Source organism: Metarhizium brunneum, chromosome 3 (assembly GCF_013426205.1).
Source record: "Metarhizium brunneum chromosome 3, complete sequence".
Lineage (NCBI taxonomy): Eukaryota > Fungi > Ascomycota > Sordariomycetes > Hypocreales > Clavicipitaceae > Metarhizium > Metarhizium brunneum.
The window spans coordinates 1085309-1109238 of record NC_089424.1 but is presented as its reverse complement, the minus strand read 5'-3'; the positions used below and the strand labels follow the sequence as shown (position 1 = coordinate 1109238).

Genomic DNA, 23930 nt, shown 5'->3' with positions numbered 1-23930 from the left:
GGCTGTAGTGGAATTCCCCTTTGCTTGGTGTGGTTTCACCGTGATACAAAGTCTCAGACTAACTGCGTACTTGGAGTTGCCTCAGCAATTTTTATTGACTGTGTTATGGTGGGTTTCTATCAATCTAAATGATGCAATTCCTTTCAGTCGAGATAATTCTCAAGATCGAATCGTTGAAAACCCCTGTACTGAATACATTCAGCCGCTTGATTAGACGCCGTATTCACACAGCAGCGTCACATCTTTCCACTATTTAAACTATATAGAGAGCGGGTTTCTCTACTTCCGCCGCCGAAATCTCATCTCATATATTCCGATCGAAATAATATATCGAGCGCTCAGGAAACTTGAGAAGGGTAGTAGTTAAACAAACCAGCTCAGTGGTATTCTTGATCCCGTAACGAGCAACATGAAGCTCCAAGTATTGCGCAGTCAGATAACGTCTGGCATTGGTGCATTTAGTTTCTTTGTTGTACTGTAGTTCAAGTATGAAATACGGTTGGCACAGGCCAGTTTATTGGGTAACGCATCATGTCAACTGAGATCACTGGCAGCATCTCCGGACCATTGTCGATTCTCAATGGCTAGCTCTTCCTAGTGACATATGAGTTCCCGTTGCGATGGTGTACATGAATCAAGCTTTCTAGATGAATGTCAGTTCCGTAACGTGAACCCCATAAGTGATTAGTCCAGGTCGTCACAAAGGAAAGATTGGTGGTGATATCTCCTAATTCAGCACTGTCAAGTCATGCTCTCAAAGTAACCTTCCAAGCATCAAAATAACTTTGCTGATACCACAATGGAATGAAATGGCATATACTGCCAGCACAAAGTTCAGAAGTATAGTAAGCAATTGTGCCATGAAGCTTGTCGGATAGGGTCCAATTCCAAGAAGGTGTCACATCAATCAACAGCAACCCGATGTGAATAGTGGACATGAAAAGGTCACTCTCATCAACTGATGGCTAGGAGATGTCATTCAAGCTTTGAATTCGTGCTCCAGGCAACATCTGATAGAGGTGGACAAGTCCTGGAGAACGCCATTCCGCCACTCTGCAAGCCGCTGGGGCTTGGCAGTGTTCGCATGTGGCTTTTCGACGGAAAGACTCGACTCCTCAGCCGAGTAATCCCAGCCACTTTCAAAGCCGACCAGCTTCTGAAATCGTAAATCTCTAGAGCCTGGGCGGTCCGGGAGCCGCCGAGCCTTGTGCCCGCCAAAAGACTGCTCACATCCGTGCAGCCCGGCGTACCAGACGCCATTCATCATCTCCTGACGCGGGGAGACCGAGGACGCAGTTTACTACGAATATTTTGCAAATAACGTTCAATGTTTTTTAGTAAGAAACCGCCTGTGCTATCCGTCGCGTGGACGGACTGACATCACCATTCCCGAATGGCATTTCCCGCCATGCGGCGCCCATCTTGTGCCCGGCGCCTATTTTGTCTGCTTTTTTTATTTCCTCGTCGCTGTGGACTGCTCAGAAAACCCTGGCGCTGTGACGATGCTACACAGGGCCGTCTGTAGCCGATGCTTCTCGTCCTCCCTGCTGAAGTGTGCCTCGTTTTGCGCCGTTGGCTGCCAACCCTCGGTGAGGCTCATGGCTACTGCGTATGCGTGACTACGAGGCGTACGTGACCCGTCGCCTGAAGTCGCTCTTTGCTTTGCGGATCCGTGGACAGGAGTAGTTGGCCTGCTGTTCACGACCAATGCGTGGTTAAGCTTTTTTTTATTCATGGTTGCTACGATGCTCGTTAGTATGGCTTTTCCATGGGCAAGTTGCTAGACTGGTCAAAAGGTACGTACGGTAGTTTCTGTGTAAATTGCATCATGTATTGTTGATTTGTCGTGTCTCGCCAACTGGAGGTGAGTTGAAGGCCCATTTATGCGTGGAATAATTTTGAGTTTCCGTTTACAGCACTCAAGATCACCGCACTTGGCACGATAATTTCTTCCACAGGCCGTATCTTCCGATTATTGGCTGTCTAGTACCCTGTAGAAGGCTCTACATGGATGTCTGGTGTCAGGCCACCAACACACAAGGCGGCGGTGGGGTGATCATGTCGTGACATGTCGTTGGTGGCGACCAATCCAGCATGGTTGTCTGCGCCACAGGCTATCAGGATCCCTATTTATCCACATGGGAGTCCTACGGGTTTCCCCGGAGCTAGGCAGATGGGGACTATCAGGGCTGAGAAAAAGGATAGATGCTCCTGAAAATCTCGTACTATCAGTACCCATGTAGGGAAACTCGACTTCGAAGCTGGCAGTACAGCATTTGCCTTTTTGTCCGTGGTAGATAAAGGGCGTGGCTCCTACACACTCTTCCATACAACCCGTTTACACCTGTGTTCATCATTCGCAACAATTGCCTTTGCTAGCCGATGATATCAGCCGGCAACGCTATTATCAACATCAGATCATATTTTCTGACATGCCATATACGCATCCTATTTCTCAATTGACACTGGATACGAAGGAGGTGATTGCAGCTCAGGTCAGTCATGAGGAGTAGCCATGGGACTAGAAGCTTACTATTTATAGGGCCATAGTGGCCACAGTAACTATGCTGCAAGGCGAGAGCCGATACTTGACGAGCCTACTTGCAGCGGAGTGCGACCCTTGCTTGCATCGAGTGCGACCAATGCAAAGACAGGCGCGAAGAAAAAGGCTGTACGATTCAAAGATGAGCTCGAAGATGTCAGGCTTTTTCGCAAGCTTGACCAGCCTCGGGCTGTCAGCGGGCTTCCTCCAAGCACCAGATGCCTCCCCGGCAAGCGACTCACGGCAACCCTGCAGCATGCCTCATCGGTGTTTGTCCCCAGTACCAGCGGGGGTGACTCAACCCTGAGATGCTCCGCAAGTTGGAGAAGCCCGAAATCCAATGTATATCTGGAAGAAGTTCGCCTTTTGGGCGATGCAACGGCAGTAGTTGGCGTTGTCAACGTGAAGAACCTGGCCTTTGAGAAACACGTTACTTGCCGCTTTACCCTAGACAATTGGACAACCCAATCTGAGGTAGCTGCCGACTATCTCAAGTCAATCGCATCGCCAGATGTGGACGAAGACAGAGACTCATTCGGCTTCTCCATACCTATATTGGATTTTAGCCGCCTGGGACGCAACAGGTTGGAGTTCTGTATTCGCTATCGTGTAATCGGCCTGGAATTCTGGGATAATAACAATTGCACCGACTTTATGGTATCCTTTGAGGTCGAACGTCACGATGATTCTGTCAAGCCTCTGGCGACTAGTACAGATTCTCCCGAGGAGACGCACCAAGATACACGCAGGGCGAGGGAAGGCACTTTGGAGATTGACGGATCGTCAGATATAACCCTCGGCTATAACTTCGCCGAACCTGTACAATCTGGTGCCTTGCGTCGCCAATACCATCTTTCTCGAACGCCGTCTACGATACCTCGGCCAGACAACAAGAAAAGAGACAGTGTTGTGGCTGTAATGAGAACAGGCCCGAGTGTGGGGGGAGCTCGGGCAATTCGTCGGGAAACGGGACCGTCAGTTATCAAGTGAGATGGCTGGTCGCATACAAGGCGAAAGGAACAAGTGCAAAGGGAAAATGGGCACAATCATTTTGTGTCTGAGAATGTCAACCAAGACCGGCGATGGTTCCCCGATTGGACGAAAAGACAGGGCTGCCAGCTCACGTGGCTCCGGACATGAATTGCCCCACCACCGGACTTTCAGGGAAGGTACGGACCGGTTCACGAACTTTGGCTCCTGAACCTGGGGTATAGTTACTCAGAAGGGCTTGGCGGTGGTACAAGGCACATATATGCCGTGATGAGCATTGGGCATGACGACTCAGTGCTGTGTATTAATTGTATCCGAGTCAAATAGAATGCCTGCACACAACGCGGCATATGGATTGCTCTGGCGAATAGCAATCCTGCACGACCACTACATACCGGCCAGAGGCCGCACAAGGCCGCAATCATGCTGTCCGACGTCGGGCTAGTGAATAGGTCATGTTTTATGTCAGTCAATGCTCCCACCCGCACCCCGCTCCGGGCCAAGAGCTGAGTTGGGCCGAGCTGGCGCACTGGCTCCGCCTCAGCAAGAGCGCAGAGCGCAGAGTGTGGACTGACGTGCGAGGACCAACTCCAGATTCGTGTACAGGAACGGAGTCGCTGGTGCGCATCGCATTGCCGAGCATGTCACCACCGGACGGCATGTTGCTTTGACAAGATGCAATGGACATGTCTTGACATGCATACAACTGACATGCACGCCCTTGCCAACTTCCCCGGCTCTGTTGTAAGAGCCGAAGTGGATCGTTGCCGAGGCCGGCCTGGCCAATGGGCGGCGGCAAAATTCCGAAATAGGCCCGCTGCAAGCCGGTCAAGGACCAGTTGACCCCAAAGACTACTGGCTGGTCGGTGGATCCTTTATAAGTCAAGCTCCAATCATGTATTTCGAGTCTATCTTGCCTCTTACAACCACACATCTACCCCAGACAATACTCTCCCAAGCCGACGCATAAACAAGACTGCAGCACCGCTCGACCACGTGTGTTTTCTCTGCTCTGCCATGGCCCCTGTCAAGCTTGCAGAGTATCTATTCACTCGGTTGCGCCAACTGGGCGTCGAGTCGGTCCATGGAGTCCCCGGCGACTTCAACTTGACCATGCTGGACCACGTCGAGCCCGCAGGACTCAACTGGGTTGGCAACGCCAACGAGCTCAACGCTGCCTATGCCGCCGACGGCTATTCCAGGATCATGGGTCTCGGTGCCATCGTGACCACCTTTGGCGTGGGAGAGCTGTCTGCAATAAACGCCATTGCCGGCGCCTATGCCGAGCTTGCCCCCGTCGTCCATATCGTTGGCACCCCTGCCCGACAAACCCAAGAGGCGCGCACCCTCATGCACCACACCTTGAACGATGGCGAGTATAGGAGATTCTCGCAAATGCATGCACAAGTTACCGTCGCGCAGACGCGACTCTGGGATCCCCTGACAAGCGCCCAGCAAGTTGATGACGCCCTTGCCAAGTGTCTGTTGCACTGTCGTCCCGTGTACATTGAGCTCCCGGTGGACATGGTGGACGCCCTTGTCTCTGCCGAGAGACTACAAACGCCAATCTTTGTCCCGGAGCCGGAACCTACTGCCAACCTAGATGAAGTCCTTGCCAAGATCGTCAGCAAACTCGAAGCCGCCAGGCAACCCATCATTTACGTCGATGGTGAATCCAGACCTCTCCGCATCGTCGACGCCGTGCAGCAGTTTGTTTCGACAACGAAATGGCCAACTTTGACTTCTCCTTTCGGAAAGGGGTTGGTGGACGAGACAGAGTCCAACTTTGTTGGCGTCTATCAGGGACAGTGGGGGGCCAAAGCCGTTCATGACTTTGTGAAAGAGAGCGACTTGGCACTCTGTTTTGGTCCTCACTACAGCGGTACAAACACCTACATGTGGAATAGCATCCCGCAAAGCAAAGAGGCTATCGAGTTCACCACCTCTGGCATCAAGATTGGTTCGGAACTGTATCGCGATGTGTCTGCCAAACTGGTCCTAGCCCGTCTGCTCAAGGAACTCGATGTATCAAAGATCAAATCATACAACCCTTTTCCCGCGCTACCCAAGTACGAGCTTCTTGCGCCATCAGCAGCCCCTGGCGACGACATCATCAAGCAAGACAAGGTGTGGAAGATCCTGGCCAATCTCATTCAACCCGGAGACATCGTCATGGGAGAGACCGGCACGCCTGGATTTGGTGTCCGCGAGATGCCAATGCAGAAACACTGCCGCGTTTTCAGCCACGTTACGTGGCTCTCCATCGGGTACATGCTCCCAGCCGCTCAGGGCGCTGCGCTCGCACAAAAGGAGCTCATTGCGTCTTCGAAATGGCACGGAATCAAAAAGGCCAAGACGATCCTGTTTATCGGCGATGGAAGCTTTCAAATGACGGCGCAAGAAATGTCAACCATGATCAAGCACGGGCTCGACATTGTGATTGTGCTGATCAATAACGATGGATACTCTATCGAGAGATTCATCCACGGCAGGAAGCAGGGGTATAATGACGTTGCCAGATGGCGATACCTCGAGGCGCCGAGCTTCTTCGGTGCCCCGAAGGACACGTACACGGCCTCGGCCAAGACCTGGGCCGAGCTGAAGACCATACTTGGGAATGACGAGGTGAACAACACACGGGGGTTGTCCATGATTGAGGTTGTCATGGAGCGGGAAGATGCTCCGCCTGGTCAGCTCCAAAAGGTGTTGGATATGCAGATTGCAAGGGAGCCCAAGAATTAGCCAAGCACGAGTTACGATGAAGAGACACGAATACAGATGAAGGTCAATGAGAAAGATGTGCGGGGGGCTCAGTTTTATGACGAGGAATAGATTTATTTCAGTCTAGACGGTTATCAATAACATGTCCGCCGCGCCACGCAACACGGCAGGCAATCTAGTAGCGTACGAAAATATTACGAACCCTGCGTACTCTTAAAGCAGAAAAGCTTGTGTGGTGGAAAAGAGGTAGGCCAAACGTTATTGTGAGCTGGTGATATGCCTGTGCCACTCGATAATGTTTGATTATTCGGCCAACGGACGTTGCAGGACGCCAGTATTTTCCACTTGTCCCTTTCCGAAACCTCCCCCGGGAATGCAAACCAAGCCAGAATCGCGGATTGTGTGCTGCTAGAGCTGCGGCAAGAGATACTTTCATTCTAGTTATCTAGAACAGTGGCGATGGAAGTGTCTACAGCAAGGGCATTCGTGAGCAGCAAGTTTATCGTGCTGTTATCAATGCGAGGAATCGATTGATTCAAAGACCACAAAGCCCACACATTGACAGGCTGGGAAAATGTGAGTAGCTTACTGTCCGAGGGAGATGCACAAAAAACAACAATGACATGGTCTCTCCGCTTGCACCACCCTGTGCAGTGATGATGACTGGTGATTTGGCGTGCTGGCCCGTATCCAACACAACTGGAGGTCTAATACCATGGCCATTTTTCAATACGCCCGTGTGTGTTTCCCACGCAGATACGAGATGCGCACAGACGGCAGCCCCTGTGGCTTCTTTTCGTTTGTCTCTCAGACTCATCGGTACGCCGGCAAGGATACGTTGTAGCGGACAGGAAACAAGGCATGTCGCTGCTGCAAGGAAACGAGCAGGTAGAGACTGTCAGGGAGCACGGTCCGCCAAACGGGAAATTCAACGCGGAGGTAATAACAGTAGGCTCATCTCTTGAAGATTCGAGGGGGTATCGTGTTTCAGCATGTTGAATAAGGCTGCGAGACTGCTACCTGTCACGGACGTCGGAGAGGCCGACGATGAAGCAAACTTCGTTCCTGGTCCACCTCCTGGGCAACGAGGTCAGATTTTTGTCCTTGACACGGAGCCCCCTGGCTGCAGTGCCTTGTGACGGGAGGAGACTTCTGATAATTGCTTATCCTTTCCATACTCATAATAGCTACACATGCGCTTTAAGGAAGGACTTTTGGAAGATGGCAAGTTTACAACTGCTTCAACTATACGTGGTGACGAAATTCTTACAAAGCAACGCGACTCCTAGCCTCTATATGGCCGTACATAAATAACATTCTAGAATACTAATTGATTTCCAATAGCAGCGGTGGATGAAAATCTCCGCTGCCTGGTCTCGTGGCGTACATGTTTGCTCCCCGGCTGAGAGGAGTCGCCAATAGCCCTGAGCATCGGCATCTCCCAGCCTCTACATACTCGCATGGAATACGCCAGACGGCTACATGGCTGCCAATGGCAGCGATGGGTGAAAATTCTTGCTGTCTGGTTTTGTGGCGTGCAGGCTGTCGGCTGAGATGGACGGGCAGCAATTACCGCTGAATGTCTGTACACCTCAGCCTCTGCGTGCGACCATGATATGCGATGGAGGACGACATGGCGTCAACCACGTCGGTGCTTGATAATCTCTGCCGCCTAGTTTCACGTCCCGAATGCTCGCTGTCGGCTCAGGCGAGGAATAAATAGTTCGGGTGCTCCGATGGTCGCTCGGAAGCCACTCGTTTTCCTGCAACTCCCCTCTTCACATCTCATCGCTGAATCAAGCGACGTTGATTATATCCTGTTGCCGAGAATCGCGTCCAGCACGCAAAGACTCTTGATCAATGGAGGTCCTTGGCGCGGCAGCCGCCTTTGGCAGCATCCTCAAAATGATCATGACGGCCACCAAGGTTGTCATGGCTTTGATACGTGATGAGTGCCCCGATCTGTATGCCGTGCGCGACGCGGTAAAGTCCCTGACCTTGCAGCTGGAACTCCTCCAGAACGACCAGGAAATGCACTTTGAGCTGGCGAAAAACGTACCCCTGTTGCTTGACAATTGTCTCTGCGTCCAGAATGACCTGGATGAGCTCAAGCGCGAGTACCTGGCAAACTCGACACAGTGGACCATCAGCGGCCGGAAAAAGCTTGCCAGTCTTCAGAGTCGACTAGAAACGCTCACAGGTTCCTGTGAAGTGATATTCCAGGGACTGAATATGTAAGTCCCACGGGGTCTCTTGCTTTGCCTGCTGTCACGACGAGTGCTGACGACAATCTACAGCGAGCAGTCGCGATTGTGGAAAAAATCCTTTGACAACATGATGGAACATTCCAAACAAGGCAGCACGATGCTCTCGCTCTATCCGGAAGCAGAATCCGCGAATGCAGCAAAGAGGGCGCCAGCCGGAGACATGGAGGCATTGCCTCACGGCAGTGGCGCTCACACGGCGGCACCCCGAAAAGCCAGGACATGGAGAAGCGACGAGGCAAGCCCGGGCTCCGGGGTCACGAAGGCCGGTGCAGAAAGTACAGAGTCCGGCTCAGTTGCCGGCAGAAACCTCATGGATGCCGCGCATCTACGCGCCTTGGGCGGCCTCGCTCGTCGCTCCGTCGGACCTGCTGAATCGACGCTCGAGGAGTGCAACCAGATAGTGCAGGCATTGATGGACTTGCAATCCAAGCATGAGAAGCTCCTGGACAACGACCCCGGCGCGCAAATGGCCGTGGACGGCGCCATTGCCGCGCTTCAAGCGGCACTGGATCGAGTGAAGCCCAGGGTCGAGTCTTGCGCCAAGGACCCGGGCAGGCCGTTGAAGAGCCTTGTCAAACAAATCAAGTGGTTGTCCTACGACGGAAACACGTTCAAGAAGCACCTCCCGGACATGGTGGACAAGTATGACAAGGCGCTACTTCAGATGGGCTCCTTGGAACGGATGGCTGCCGACGCCGCGAGTCGAGAGGCGGCTGACATGCGTCGGCAGAGGGAAAAAATGGTCGAAAAGGAGGCTGAGGGTATTGAGCGCTTGAGTGCTGTCGTGGGTCGTTAGCTTCGGATGGCTTCAAGGTAGTCATGTCGACATTTGTGCTGTAGACATGGAGACGAGATCCGACAGGGTCGGAGACGGGTTGATGCTGTGTTGCGCCCTGTATCGTAGTTGAGAAGGATGGCAATATCTGAATATTCACATTGTTTCTATAAAGATGAACCAATTCAGCAAAGTGATGGCAAAGCAAGAGCCAGAGATGAATCACGACGGGGCAGACCAGCACATGATGCCAAAAAGTGATGCATTTTTTCGACGCATTCAGTTGAATGCCAACTCAATCTTGGATGCAAAGCGAAAAGTACATGATCAATCTATACAAATGACAACTGTCACTACTTCGCCCCTGACCAGCAGCTACTAGGCAGCTACACCCATCCCGTGCAAATCATCAGTCCCTTTGCCGTGGCAGACTCATCCCGACAGAAACCCACGCCTCGTCATGTCCGTCTGCCTGGTCGATTCACACCCAAGGGCATCACCAAGGATCCTTTCGCGGTATTCTGATCTCTGGGGTGCCCTCCATTACTTTTGGGTTCACATGCGGCGTGGCGTCGTCATCGGCGAGTTCGGCCAGGCCTGGAACAACAACGATTCCGTCTTTTGTAGGTTCTGGTTGCCATTGAAACTGATATTCAATCCCGTGAGAAAATATCTCGTAGCCAAACTTGACAGCCCAGCGGATTTGCTTCGCGAGCTCCTCCCGGTGCGTGGGTACGCCGTCCTCGATATCTTTGGCGAAATGGTCCAAGACATCAGCGAGTGCATTGACGAGTCTATTGACCTGCAGACTGACAATCTCGGGCGGCTCTATAGGTCCCGGCAAAAGACCCTTGTGCTTGGCCATGGAGTACACAGTCAATTTTCTCCAGAGGGCCAACGGCATGAGGCCTGCGTGGTTCATGAGCGATTAGCACAAATGAGACTCAATTTAATGCCGAGACGGGGGAGTACTTACCGCGAGAAAGATTCTGCGCCGTGTATGAAGAAGTTGTAAAAGGAAGAGACTTGAAGAACTCGGTGACGAAGAGGGGGAGAAGCGAGAGGGGGCCGATGGTGTGAATGTCGAGGTTGGAGAGGACCACACGCACTTGCAAATGAGTAAGTGCATGGTAGCGCGTCTTGGGATTCATGATGAGCTCCTTGAGAGCTCTAGTAAGTTCCTCGCCCAGAAAAAGACGCCTGAGATTCTCGTCAAGGGATTCGGGGACCTTTGGGAGCTTGTCCGTGTGGTAGTAATGCCGGGTATGCATGCTGAAACCCGCGCATGCCATTCCGAGGGCTTTCCTGAGATCTGGGCCATCGTTACGGCACAGACGAAAATGGGTCATTGTCGTCAAGATTTTGGGAACAAGCTTAACAAATTCTTCTTCCTCCCTAGATGGCTCGCGCAGATAGACGACAGGCTCGCCCGGCCGGTCTTGTCTTTGCTTAGCAGAGTAAAACCAGACAAAGGCCGCACCCAGAAGTATGCCAATAATGACTCCTACTGCTGCTCCTATTCCACCGTCTCGGACGGAGGTTGAGGACATGTCGGCTATTGCAGTGAATGCTTCTGTTGTCCGGTACAGGACTTGCAAATGGCAAGGGTGGGCGAGGGCAGTATGCAAGCAAGTAGCTACGGAGGAAAGGGTGCAGCTGCGAATATATAGAATATTTACAACAGCCTGGGGCGCTTAGAGGATCAAAATGAGGACCGCGAGCTTGAGAACAATGCCCGAGTATTAATAGGTTGATCAAAGGGGGCACGGTTTGACGTGGCGGCTGTGCGTATTGACTACACTCGACCCGTGCACGCACCACCGACTACTACTCTGGATTGTCGAATCTGGAATGTCAACAAAGGAGCTATTATTAGCCATCGACGCCCCGCATACCGAGTAGGGGCACGTTTGTGTGGTGGTGCAACCGTGAGACAGACTGGGGTTGAGCTGTCTGGCTGAATCAGGGATTATACGGGATACCTGGCCTCTGGATACTCGGCAGAAGCATGTCGTGGTAGTCGATTCGCTTCTCGGTAAAGGAAGCAAACAAACACTTGGCTTACTCGACGCCCGGTGTGGGAAGATTCCAGACACCGCCTCCCAGTTTGCTTGCTCCAGCCTCCGGAACAGCACGACCATGACCGACGGAACGCGTCAACGCTTGCCGCTCTGGAGCACCCACGGGTCATGATGCTTGTTTAAAACATTCATCTTGTTCGGCTCATGGCCTGCAACTGTTTTACCCAAATCCCAAACTCCATTCAAGAAATCGCATCCTCTTACGTGTAGCTGACTTCTCCAACATGTCCCATCGCGCCGATGTCGCATCTGGCCGACTTCACTTATACGTCGGCGTCGATTTTGGTACCACCTTTACAGGTTATGAAAAAGGGCAGCCCCTATTCGTCACCACATGGATCTTCTAACATTCAAATAGGAGTATCTTGGATGGCACCTGCATTAGACGAGAGGCGCATCACTCTGGTCAGTGACTGGCCCGGAGGAAGCGCCGACAAAGTCCCTACCATCTTGGCCAAGGAGGCGACTGAGAACGATAGAATGTGGGGGTTCCTTTGTAACCATCTTGACGAGAGCAGCAAGTGGAGGTTCCTCAAGCTGTCCTTGGACCGCGAACCCGGCCAGCTCAAGGGCACCCCTTGGGCACCCAACAGCACACCCGAGGCTTATGCTCTGGTGGAGGACTATCTTGGCCAGGTCTACCGACACATCAGGCGGAGCATCCCGAGCGAGATTCCGAATGCGGCCCCCGGGCTCCAGGGATGGGACAGCTGGGAAATCGACTTCGTCTTTAGTGTCCCGGGAACATGGAGTCCGCTTGTCGTCCACCGCTTCTTGGAGACGGCTCGTAGAGCTGGATTCGGTGGACAAGCTCACCATAAAGTGGTGCCGGGGTTGACAGAGTCCGTGGCAGCCGTGGTTGCGACGAGCGAGATGAATATCGACCTGGACGAAGGCCGGACCGTCTTATCCATCGACGCCGGCGGCGGTACTACCGACTTTGCCTTTGTCACGTTTCAATCCATGAAACCAATCATTATGAAGCAAGTATTGCCCGCCACGGCCATTGGCGTAGGCTCTGTCATGATCGACCTGACCTTTAAAAATCTGGTCGAGGCTCGCCTGGAGGACTACACCAAGTCCCCGGACCTTTCGAGGGCATGTGCCGCGGAAATGTCGCAAGGTAACGAATTCCAACGTTGGAAATGCGCATACGCTGCGGGACAAAATACGATGGGCCACATGTTTCGCGCAACGCCCATCTCCAACGCGTTCGGCAACCTGCCGATTCCGGTGGCGAATGAATTGGCGAGTTTCAAGAGGTTATATTCTCCGGGAGCCTTTCCAATACGAGACCTGCGCTGACCACGATGCAGAGAGGAGTTGGACCAGATGTTTGACCGTCAAATACAGGACATCCAGAGCCATTTTGTGTCGGCAGTCGACGAATTCGAAAGGGTCGGGGGGACGCGCGTCGTGAGTACCCGTCTGCCAGCATCGGTGTGCGTATTAACCATTGCATGCTAGAGACACGTCGTTCTATCCGGCGGTCTGGGGGCCTCTGACTACGTGCTGGAAAAACTACAAGAGTTTCTCGAGTGGCTGAGGAATACAAGACCATGTCTCGGCGAAGCTGAGCTCGTGAGATATAGCTATCCCCCCATCGCCGTGGTCAGAGGTCTCCTCATCGACCGAAAAAATGGCATTCTGGGGCCCAGAATCGCACGGGCTAGTTACGGAGTCGTTTCGGAGCAGGTCGATTCCAACCACCGCCAACGTGGCGACGACTCGCAGGGGCAGATTACGTGGGTGATCAAGCAGGGCGATACGATCCAGCGCCATCACAGAGTCACTCACCGAATCGCGAGAACCTTTCGCAAAGGCGATGCAGAAGACTGGACCGTGGGCATTGTTTGCTCCTCACGCAGTCCAAGATACCTCCCCAACAAGATGCAACAGTGTACGTTGAGCCTCCTATCCTGCCGGAACGTACACATGCTGACATGACGGCCTTGACGACACCAGCGGGTGTGCAAGAGCTCCATCAGGTTTCTATTCCCCTCAACGGTCCGCCGGCCGAGGTGAAGAGCAGGTTTCCCCTACTCCCTCGGTACCAGAGGTACGAGTGCGAGCTGCAACTTGTCGTCGGGGACTCTGGCCAATGCCTCGTTCGCGTCGTCTCCAGCCGCGGCGTTTCCCTAGAAACGACTCAGGCAAGGCATTTGATGGCCCGTCACACACGGCCATGGCGCTGACTCTTCTCAGATACAATTGCACACCGAGCCAGCTACTCTTTAGCTCTCACGGCTCGCTTGCACTCGAGTTCCGACTCTGCTTCCATGGCTGTTTCGGTCCCGGTGGCTAGCCCTCGCAAGGCTTACTACATGTTCCTTTCCATTACACTCGTTTATTGAATCATTGAAATCTCCGGCAAGTCTCTGACTCTCTGCCATGCTGGCCGTATCTGTCAACTTGTACAATGGCCTTGACGGGCCATGCAGTACGAGTCAAGAAAGCTGCGATGCTGTTGGGCCTACTACCGAGACACTGCCGTTTGATTTCTGCATCCATTTCTAGCATACCAAAAAGAAATACTACACTCGTTTCTGACTGCCACCGCTGTGACGCATGGTGTTGCTCTCTGGAGGCTGCGCCTCGCGAAGTCATGATATCCCTGGGCTCTTGGCCAGCCCGGCGCAGGATTCCGTCACCCAGCCATTTCCGGGCTGGACAGCACGGCTTCCCGAGTCCAAAAGCATTGCCTAGACTACCGTACGGGTCTTGCCTCAGTTTGGATGCAATGTCCAGGGGATTCTGCCGTGTTGTCCCGGGCCCTCAAGCCTTCCTTGCCAGTAATAACAGCGTGGGGATGAGTCGATAACGCGCCAACAGCAGGCTTTCTTCCGTGAGACAGTTTGCTGCCTGTTTTCTTTTTTTGTTAAACCATGCCACCAGACTCCTTCTCCGCCGGAAACGATTACAGCAATGCGATTGCGCAATATTGTCAAGCCACCTCGTCAGCCGACCTCGCGCCAACAATATGCTGCGAGGTCTTGGTGCCACCATGCGAGCCGCATCCCGGGAATTGTCTCACTAATAATTTTAGCTTTCCTACTTCTGGTCCTAGTCGTCCATCCTGTCTTCTCTCATTGTTCTAGTCTGGTGATCTGATCCACCTATGCCACCGCACGGAGCAGATCCTGATATGCCCTTACCCGTCCTTAATAGTACCCGCGTGACTGCCGAGTATCATTGAACGCCAGTTAGATTGGCAACGCGCCTCGTTCAGCCAAGCCCGTGTGCCTTGATCGGCAGGGCAACCTTTCATGGCGCCATTTTCGGAACCGGCTCCTCGCCATGCTCCTTGTCGCCACTCGTTAAGCGGACGAGGCATGCGTAGACAAACTCGCATAAACCTGTTATGCGGTGCCAAATTGCTCTCCATCAATCATTCAGAACAGTGGCATTCTTTTGTTTCACATACTAATCGGATAGCCAGCTCCCGTCGCTCTTCGCGCGCGTCACAGGGCACCGAGCTTGGTGGCTTACAAGCCACCTGGGGCAAACTTGGAGCGAGCCCTGCTGGCCACCACTGGCTCACTTCTCAGCCAGACCTCTTGGTCAAGTCCGTTCTCGTTCAGGGGCCTTTGTTTTCTCGAGGGAGTGGCTTGGTGGCTGCGGCGCCAGCGACCCAAGGAGTCATCCAGAAGCACTCGGCGAGGGTTTGTTACGAAACAATACTCCGTACACCGCCAGGTTTGCCTCGCCTCACGGTACGGCCCGGTCTACATGCAGTTAGGCCTGTGATCAAGGCTGCAATGCGGGCAGCAGGAAGCTGGGCAAGCAACTAAAGACCCGGTATAACGGTGGCTGCCGAGAGACAGAGGCGCAGAGCTGCCACTCGGCAGATCAACCTGCACACGCAACGCCATATTGAATAAAAGTGAAAGTTTTTGACCGGTCAACCGGGCCTGTACCCAGACGCATGGTGCTGGATTCCAAAGAACTCGATGCGGCCATATCCGGCATTGCCAACTTGCATGGGTGGATTGTACGACGGCCATGTTTTCTCTCATCTGCATGCTCGACTTGTCCCGCGCTGACCAGAGGTTCTGCGTAATGGTTGACAAGCGTTGGCGAGGGACGAAATGTCCTGTCTTGTCGTTCAAGGGAAAACCGACCCTCCGCCGGCGAGCAGCCGTGTCCGGAGCTGATCGTATGTCGACACCAGTTGCGAAATGAAATTCTATCGCATCAACCGTCTGCATAACTGGAGCTTGGTGCTCGAATACTATGTGGCATATCCATACAGGGTACTATAGTGTCTAAAAACAACTATACTCACTCAGGGATACCTTCCCGATTCGACGTGGCCGAGAATTCACAGCGTCGTGAACCACTTCCATGCCTGTGTGTCTAGAGAATTTGAAGGCGGAAAAAGAGACAGCGACATCTACCAAAAAGCTAAAATGGAAACAAAAAGTTGACACCTCGCCGTACTTTTCTTTGAAATTAGATCTCGTAGCAGCTGAGAGTGTAAAAGCGTCCATAGGTCAGCAATCTTGGCAAGATAGGAGACCAGATCCATGGCAATTACTCTGTTATTCTACCATGTTGCATAGTATTTGGTCAGGCAGGTCGCTACCCTAAAGCGACAGTGCCGCAGCGAGTTATATTATCGAAAGCTCAGTCCGATGACCAGATCCCTTAGTCTTGGATCCCAGTGACCCGGTAAGGAGTCGTTAAAAAAAGAAATGGGTTAATGATAACGGGACGGCCGTGAAGATGCGAAAGCATTTTATTACCAACCGAGAGCTGGCGATCTTGACAATGTCCACGATGGAGACCGGGGCATTGGTGTTGTTGCACCTCGAAAGAGTTTTGGTTTTGAAACTTGAGCGTGATTTTCACTTTCGTAACCAAATGACGGCATCTTTGAGTACCATCAGCCGTGGTTCATTTAACAAACAGCTGCATACAGAAAAGGAGCCTGCCAAGTACCTCAACCAGTTTCCTTGTTCCCCGAGGCCGTCGTCCTGCCCACGGTGATGTGAGTCGGCTTTCCTGCCGTCTACCCGAATGTTACCATACCAACGCGACAAGCCAGCTGGATTTTACCCCTTTTCTTCGTCAAGCTCACTGCTGTGGCCGCAGCCAACGTGCTTCTTCTCTCGCCGAAATTGTAAATACGGAAAAGGCCGGGTTAGGGTTAGACCGTGGGACGAGAGAGGACAGGGCTATAAGCACATGGGAAATCTTGCTACACGTCCGAATTGCTCACACATTTAATACAACGCGGCATTGGGTCAGATGAATCTTGACTACGACACCAGTCGTAATTCAAACTCTACATCGAATAGACTATTCCCCTGTCCAATTCTTCGCCCTCGTTTCTCGTGACCCGGCGCATGCCAGCAATCGTATATTGCAATTGCCGTCATGATACGGCATTCCCCCCGGGGAACAACTTGGCAAGAAAGGCACCAGCCGCCGCGGTTGTCAATTCGCCGACGCAGTGTTGAACATGCAGTAGTCAATGTTCACGTCGTTGTTCGTGCCCCCGTTGTTGAGCGCATACGTCGGAAATTTGTGTTCCCTACCACTGGCACCCAGCACGGCAAAGCTGAGCAGGAAAACCATGACCTGCGTGCCGCCGTCCAAGGCCGCCGAGACCAGGTAGTTGTACTTGATGAACGCAGCCGGGTGGAAGCGACGGAGGTACCACTGCGCAAAGATGCCGAGAGAAAAGTACATGAGCAAAGACGAGTTGACACCGACGTACAGCAGGGCACAGTTCCAGACGACAATGGAAGTGTCCACGTCGCGGAACACGTCGCGCCCGGTCAGCTTCCACGCCAGCCAGAACGGCAGCGGTGCCAGAAACCCGACCAGGAACGAGAGTGTGACCCATTGATAGCGGCTCCCTACCGAAAACATGTCCTTGGCCATGGACCACGCCACCGCGAGGGTGCTGTACGCCTGCACGTTCTGGCCGGACCAGACGTTTGTGCCGTTGATGGACAGCAGCGCCGGCGTCTGGTTATCTACAATGCTGACCATGACGACGTAGTCCATGATGGCCCCGACGACGGTGCCGAGCATTTGAGCCGTAAATGTCGCCTTGGGCGGCAGATGGGCCAACTGGGCGAGCTTCAGATCCCGCAGGAGCCACTGGCCCTGCTGGATGCCGTTGAAGCCGAACACGGTGAAGTACATGTTGGCGAGCGGCTTCCCCGGCAGCAGATAACCGCCTAGCATCAAAATGACGGGTTGCTGGTCGAATTGGAACCCCGTCAAGCCCATTTGGGCGCCGAAGAAGAGGATGAAGAGGGCCGAGAAAAGATTGGATACGATGAATGCCCACCAGGGCAGCGTTGAGCCGATCTTGTAGAGCGTGGTGATGCCAATGACAAACGAAAGCACGAGCACGAGGCCATACCACCAGTTTGGCACCTCGACGTACCCGTTTTGCATCATCAACTTGTAGTGCGGATCCAAGTCCTTGTCGTCAACCACCCTTTGTCGTCGCGCCGCTTCCTCCTCCGAGTCATGCCCCCTCCAGGAGAAGTACGTTGAGACTCGGAAGAGCCTTTGTAAACGAGACGGCCGCAAAAACGCCCAGCCGTCCTTGAGGTCGTTGTAGTTCCACAGCAGCAAGTGGACAATGGCAGCGGTGATGCCAACATTGGTCGTGATGAGGCGGATCACGTATGAGCCCGAGAGGTACGGAAGCCCCTGCTCAGCCACCAGAGTGCTGTTGATGGTGTTGTCCGAGTTGAGAATGGCAGTGAGGTTGTACTGCACGAAGTTGGTCGCGTTGGACGAGCCGTGGTAGAGCAGCTGCGACAGGAAGGGGAAGTTGGTGGAATCCCACACATTTCCGTAGTAAACGCCCATGAACAGCACAATGCAGAGCAAGTACCCCGTCATGCTATTGACGAGCGTGCACAACGGGTACCACAGCGGCGAGCTCAGCCCGGCAATGTAGTTCCAGTCGAAGCAGAGCCCCAGGAGCCCGAGGCCCTCGTTGTTCTGCGCGCCCCCAAACAGATTGGTGAAGACGAGGCTGTCGCGGCGCGCCAGGCACGGGATCGCGACGCCCTGGAAGATGGGCGCGATCCAGAGCGGGACAATCTCCCAGAGGAAGGCGCCGCCAAAGACGGCCGTGAAGCATCGCAGGCGCTTCCGCGTCTCGCTCCGGTCCCGGTGCAGCGTCTCCAGGAGCGTGTTGACGGGGATGTTGACCGGCCAGAGCATCTTGGCCGGCTGGACCAGGACCGAGCGGAGCAGGCCCGCGATTCCGTAGGACAGGAACTGGGAGGCGATGACGAGAAAGATGGCAGCGCCCTTGTCGGGACTCGATCCGTAATACAGGCGCTGGGCGGCGAGGATTTGCGTGGCGACGGCCGAGGTCGAGCCGGCCGATCCCATGATGACCATGAACGTGTGCTCCTTGGAGTTGAAGTCGGCCGGGTTCAGGAAGCGACACGTGCGGGATACGATGCCGTCACCGCTCGGTCGTGGGATGAGCTGGAAGGGGAGAGCCAAGATGTAGCCGATGACGGTGAGAAACACGACGGATACGAGTATGATCTGGGGCTTGAAGTAGAAAATCTCCTGCAGTACCGACGCAAAGACACACAGGATCAGGCCTAGATTGGAGTTGCAACGGTCATTAGCAGTGCGTCCATTCGCCTTGCGCACAGAGACGGTACACGTTACCAATGAAGAGCGCACGAAAAGTCCACGGAGAATCGGACGGTTCATCATCGACGTGGAGAACGTGCGTAACCAAGTCCTTTGCGTTGTCGATAATCGCCGCTTCACCAAAATGGTTCTCTTTTCTGACATCGTAGTCGCCTTCAGCCTCGTCCACGGTGCCAATAGCCTTTATATTTTCCGGATCCGCATTCTCCCTCTCTTGCTTTGCCGCATCTTCAGGGCCGACTTTGATGCCTGCCGCGTCGGGCTGCGCTGTCTTGTCGAGCTCGTCGTTGCCGCTGCCCGCTGGCGTATTTACCGACGCGAGGCTGCGTTTCGAGCGGCTGATGCCGGAGGCGTCGTCGCGGTTGCCGTCCATGGTATCGATGTTGTGTCCTTTGCCCGTGTAAGTTGGCGAGAACCGCGCAACGAGGGCCTTGTCAAAAGACGTCAAGGTACAAAGCTGCGCATAGACGGCTTTGCGTGTGAAACAACTCACCTCATGAATGGGTCCTCTGTCGCCCACCTTTGCTTGCGTTATTTTGACGTGTCGCAAACATTCCCGTCTCGGTGACCTGGACAGCTCCCGCCCCCATGGGCTATTTCTGCTCCTATAGCGGCCGCGGTTCCCGTTTTGGACTTTCCACGGGCATGAGCTGAAGATGCCGCGTTCCAAAAGTCCCCGTCTCCTTGTTCAAATAGAACCAGACCGATGAAAGCGCGGGGAAGTAGCGCGCAAGGTAAGCCGGCGAGGTCGGTGGCTGGCGCTGTGAGACAGTCATGGCATAAATATAAATGCAGTGTTACCCTACGATGCGGCGCGACCACTAGGAAGCTTATATGTTCAATGGCACATGGCAAGGGAGCGGAAATCAACTCCCGGCAGGCATCTCGACAGTTTCGCCCAGCTGAGTTCCCTTCCCATGAATACTTGAGAGACGACAGGCTATAAATGTCGAGTACATCTGTACTCCGTCCTTGTGAGAGGAACAAGTATTCCGCCACACTGGTGACTGGATAAACCTTCTGACAGTCGTCTTCTCAGAGAGTCAAGTCTGGTCTGTTTGAGCCTAAACGGGCAGGGCATCGCCAACATATGACAAGCGTGTGGCATCTCAAGAAGCCAAGCCGCAGACCCTTGCAAGTTGTCTCACGGCGACAAGGCAGAGTGCCGCGATATCAATCACACCGCATATTGACTTGTTCAGCCGGGCAGGACTGTTCAGCTCTGCCTCAACACATTGGCACTTCCGCCAATCCTTTGTCAGTCGACCCAATGGCCCTATCCGCGATGCCCATCTTCAGGCCCTCGACGCCATATCCCACCAGATGGTGAAGTCATGGTGTCGAGTCTTACTTACGCATCGAATAGAACCGCAACAGACGTCCGACACGCAACTATCCTTTGCGCCGCCCTCTGCGGGAGGATGCGCTGCCCGACGGATCGACTTTGGCAGCCGCTCAGATTCCGCTTCACGACATGGCAGTCTTTGAGTCGTGTAATATGCGTAATGTCGCATGATCCGATATGCCTGACCGGTTCAAGGGGCCATCTTGACTGGCACTGGTCCTTCAGCCTGGGTTTTACGCGTTGCCGTTGCGGCCAAGTGCTACACCAATCGCAACGAAAGCGACAGGCAGAGGGCCATACGACGATGCTCGAGTATTATTATCATTGGACAGAGGCATTCCCCCTACTTTACTCCGCACGGTACATGTAATATCTGCAGCATATATTGCCTATTTTTGGACATACTGCTGCAGACAGGATCCTACATATTCGTCTTCAAAGAAAGCTTTTCTGGCGCTGCCGCATTTCATACCCATTGCAAGCGGCCCATCCGTCTTGTTTCGTTACGGCGCCGGCGTGGTCTGCACATCAAATATACCATTACGCCAGCCATCCTGGCGGTACTCAAAAATATTCTGCTCCGCGTCGCGGGCCTCCTCCTCCCACACCTTGACCAGGCTCCCCGGCGCGTACCGCCCCCGAAAGACGCCCTTCCCAGGCTCGACGCCGACTCGCGTGTGAATGTCGGGATCAGGCGGCGGCACCAGACGAGCAGCCACTGCGCGAATAAAGGTCCAGAGATCGCCGGGGTTGCACACGCGAGTTGCGCGAAGCCTTTCCCGCGCAAACACCAGCTCCCGGTTCAGTGTTCTCAGCCCCTCGTCAATCGCCGAGGATATCTGCTTCTCGAGTACTTTCCGCAGGAGCGGCCGGATAAACGGCTTGAGGAGCCACGCGATACAAGAGAACTTGGACTTGCGGAGGGAGTAATCCAGGTGATGGACCTTGACGTGCACGCTGCGCAGGGTGACAAGCTCTTCTAGTCGTTCCCGGCCAATCTCCACGTCCAGGGTGACGTCTATGCCGCGATGGTCGAGGTGGAAGCTGGTCAAGCCTTCGTCGACGAAACGAAGGAGGCCCGAATGCAGCCGGAGCCAGTATCCGAGGTCATCGGCTGCAATGGACATGCCGGCCAGTTTAATGGTGACGAGGGACGCCACCGAGGAACTGGTTCCAAATGGAGATTTGGTAATGTCAATGTCGTTGCGGCTTGAGAACTGCAAGTTGTATGGCAGGAAGGAGCTGCTGTTGACCGTCTGTCCCGGCTCCAGGATGAGATTTTCCATTAGCAAGTCCATTGCTGGTGTTGAGACTTCCAGCCGCGGAATTGGAATGTACTGCACCGCCTGAACAAGCAACGGTATGAATGTGTTGACGCAATCTCGGACTAGGTCCGTGTTTCCCATCTCCCCCGGCGGGAACAAAATGTGGACTAGGCGCAGCGAGGCCGAGGTCATGTTTTTTACGTCCTTGTCCTCGGCCGTGGATTGAAGGGCCTGCTGGATGCTTCGGAGCAAATTGCTAGCATCCTCGCCCATTGACGACCCGGACGTGAGCTCCTTGAGTCGCTCACGTAATTCATCAAGTCTTTCGTCCATGTTGTCGAAAAATTCGGGCTTTGAGAGCATTCCTTGAATCAGGTTGACAAACTGGCTCACAAATTCGTCCAAGTTTTCATCCGTTCTGTTGTGCTCAGCAAAGTCCGAAAATGATGCTCTGGCCTTTTCCCAGCTTTCGCCATCCCCAAACGAAGAAAGAAACAGCCAAAAGTTGTGGACTGCATTCTCAACTTGGGTATTATTGTGAAGATTGCCTTCTAGCGTATCGACAGCATCCGATCCCACGGACAGGTATATCTTGAGATATTTCTGCAAAATCCCAGACAAAGTTGACACAGACTCGGAGTAGTCAGTCCTCTTCCGTAGGTTCGTGACGGCGTTCCGGAGGCGGTTCACCAGGATGTCTTTTGCTTCCGCATTCATATGCTCGGAAAAGCTTGTATAAGCTTCCTCTCCGACGTGAGCAGCTTCCTTGTAGGCAGTTTCACCAACATCCTTTGCTTGGTCCTTGACATATTCCGACGATGGAGGCTCCTGCGCGTCTTGATCCGTCTTCTTCAGAGCCTCCATGTCCTCACCTGGAGAGTCAAGCTTGTCGCCAACCTCTTTCGACACGTCTCCCAACGCGAGGGCGGTGTCCCGGAGGACCTGTCTTGCAATAGTAGCCGCGTCGGCAACAAATACTCGAAAGTCGCTGTTCAACATGGCCAGGGACACAACGGTGCGCAGGCTCTCGACTGTGGCAGAAACATCCGCCCGGGCTTTGCTTTTGGACATGTTTTTCCTCACATTTGCCACATCCACATCCAACCTCGCCTTGGACAAGTACCAGATGAAATCCTGGATTTGATCCTTCGCGTTTTTTTGCTCGAGCAGATCCATGAACTGCTGCAGCCATAGTCGCGTTGTTCGTATGAGTGCGCGGCCCGAGTTGCTGAGGGTGCTCTGCTCCGAAGGATTCAGAATTGTTGCGCATAACAGGGTTCGCAGGTGGATGATGACTTGTTTATTCGAGGGCATGTAGCCATTCGACATGGCTCGAAGCATTTGGTACGTGTGGAGCTTCTCATGCAGACGATCTTGCCGCGTCGTGTCTTGATTGTATTGAGGCAGCAGTGGTTGTCGCTCATCGTCGTCATCCTTTGAGCCGCATAATCCAAAGCAATCCATGGTGACTACCTGCGCCTGGGAGCCTTGCTCGGTAGGAGCGAGATTGTTGAGATATTGACAAGTTGACAACGCTACAACGCAAGAAGTTACAGTCGAACTAAATCATGCCCCAGATGTCTTAAAATGCTGCTTCGACAAGCGTGGCTAGGCCAGGCTGGACTTGTCGATGCGGCGATGAGCCCATTTAAAGAGGCCCAGTGTTCAATGCTCAATGTTGGAGGATGCTTCGTCTTTGACGTCACGCTAGTTGGCGTTTATTGATGACGCCTAGTTGACAGACGTGGCGGGGCTGCGCTTTCCAAAACAGGATTAGACTGGCAACGTCAACGGTCACAAACTTTTGCACCCAAGCCTTCAAATGTCCTCCATTCAATGTTATTTCTGCTCCAGTGTAGCCTTGGCCGCAACTCGCCTGCCCGGGCACAGCTCCGATAGATGGACCAGCTAGGCTATCTCGCTTGCAGGCCTCTTCACCCGCAAGACTGGCATCATCTGTCAGCTGGCGCTGCACTGCGCCGTGGCTTGCGAGTGAGGAAGCTCATTTCATGAATGGGCGACACGTGCCTGAAAATTGGTCTGTCGGAAATGGTAGATGTCACAGTTGAGTCATGGATCTCAAGTGTCAATTTTTATTAACACGGCCAACGACAGGACTTTATTTGATGTGTATCGGGTTGGTCTCCCTCCATATCAAACGCTTGGCTGTCGGCAAATTGGCCATGTGTTGGGTGGCGGCGAAGGCAGGGATGTTGTCGCCCTCATGATTCACAATGCAAAGAACCAGCGGAACAGTGAGCCGTTCTCAAACCATGGCCAAAGGGGAAGACAGCACG

The 23930-nt window shown here is 53.5% G+C and overlaps 7 protein-coding genes across 7 annotated transcripts; 4 read left to right on the top strand and 3 right to left on the bottom strand.

The window, feature by feature from the left end:
- Window positions 1-2432: 2432 nt before the first annotated feature.
- Window positions 2433-3532, top strand: PPP1R3D (Protein phosphatase 1 regulatory subunit 3D; the record flags this gene model as incomplete). Its single annotated transcript, XM_014688705.1, has 2 exons — window positions 2433-2495; window positions 2543-3532. 2 exons carry the CDS (start codon window positions 2433-2435, stop codon window positions 3530-3532), a joined length of 1053 nt encoding a protein of 350 aa, XP_014544191.1.
- Window positions 3533-4549: 1017 nt separating this feature from the next.
- On the top strand, window positions 4550-6274 carry pdcA_1 (Pyruvate decarboxylase; the record flags this gene model as incomplete). Its single annotated transcript, XM_014688704.1, has 1 exon — window positions 4550-6274. The coding sequence occupies one exon, from the start codon at window positions 4550-4552 to the stop codon at window positions 6272-6274; it is 1725 nt and encodes a 574-aa protein (XP_014544190.1).
- A 1839-nt stretch (window positions 6275-8113) lies between these two features.
- On the top strand, window positions 8114-9316 carry G6M90_00g055960 (uncharacterized protein; the record flags this gene model as incomplete). The annotated part of the gene is made up of 2 exons (XM_014688703.2): window positions 8114-8487; window positions 8551-9316. 2 exons carry the CDS (start codon window positions 8114-8116, stop codon window positions 9314-9316), a joined length of 1140 nt encoding a protein of 379 aa, XP_014544189.2.
- Window positions 9317-9791: 475 nt separating this feature from the next.
- G6M90_00g055950 (uncharacterized protein) lies at window positions 9792-10845 on the bottom strand (the record flags this gene model as incomplete). Its single annotated transcript, XM_014688702.1, has 2 exons — window positions 9792-10204; window positions 10272-10845. 2 exons carry the CDS (start codon window positions 10843-10845, stop codon window positions 9792-9794), a joined length of 987 nt encoding a protein of 328 aa, XP_014544188.1.
- A 755-nt stretch (window positions 10846-11600) lies between these two features.
- G6M90_00g055940 (uncharacterized protein) lies at window positions 11601-13571 on the top strand (the record flags this gene model as incomplete). The annotated part of the gene is made up of 5 exons (XM_014688701.1): window positions 11601-11676; window positions 11735-12638; window positions 12693-12792; window positions 12844-13276; window positions 13342-13571. The coding sequence occupies 5 exons, from the start codon at window positions 11601-11603 to the stop codon at window positions 13569-13571; spliced, it is 1743 nt and encodes a 580-aa protein (XP_014544187.1).
- A 3244-nt stretch (window positions 13572-16815) lies between these two features.
- pgt1_1 (Glutathione transporter 1) lies at window positions 16816-19396 on the bottom strand (the record flags this gene model as incomplete). Its single annotated transcript, XM_066130610.1, has 2 exons — window positions 16816-18968; window positions 19039-19396. 2 exons carry the CDS (start codon window positions 19394-19396, stop codon window positions 16816-16818), a joined length of 2511 nt encoding a protein of 836 aa, XP_065986637.1.
- A 1475-nt stretch (window positions 19397-20871) lies between these two features.
- On the bottom strand, window positions 20872-23097 carry G6M90_00g055920 (uncharacterized protein; the record flags this gene model as incomplete). Its single annotated transcript, XM_014688699.1, has 1 exon — window positions 20872-23097. The coding sequence occupies one exon, from the start codon at window positions 23095-23097 to the stop codon at window positions 20872-20874; it is 2226 nt and encodes a 741-aa protein (XP_014544185.1).
- Between the last annotated feature and the right edge of the window lie 833 nt (window positions 23098-23930).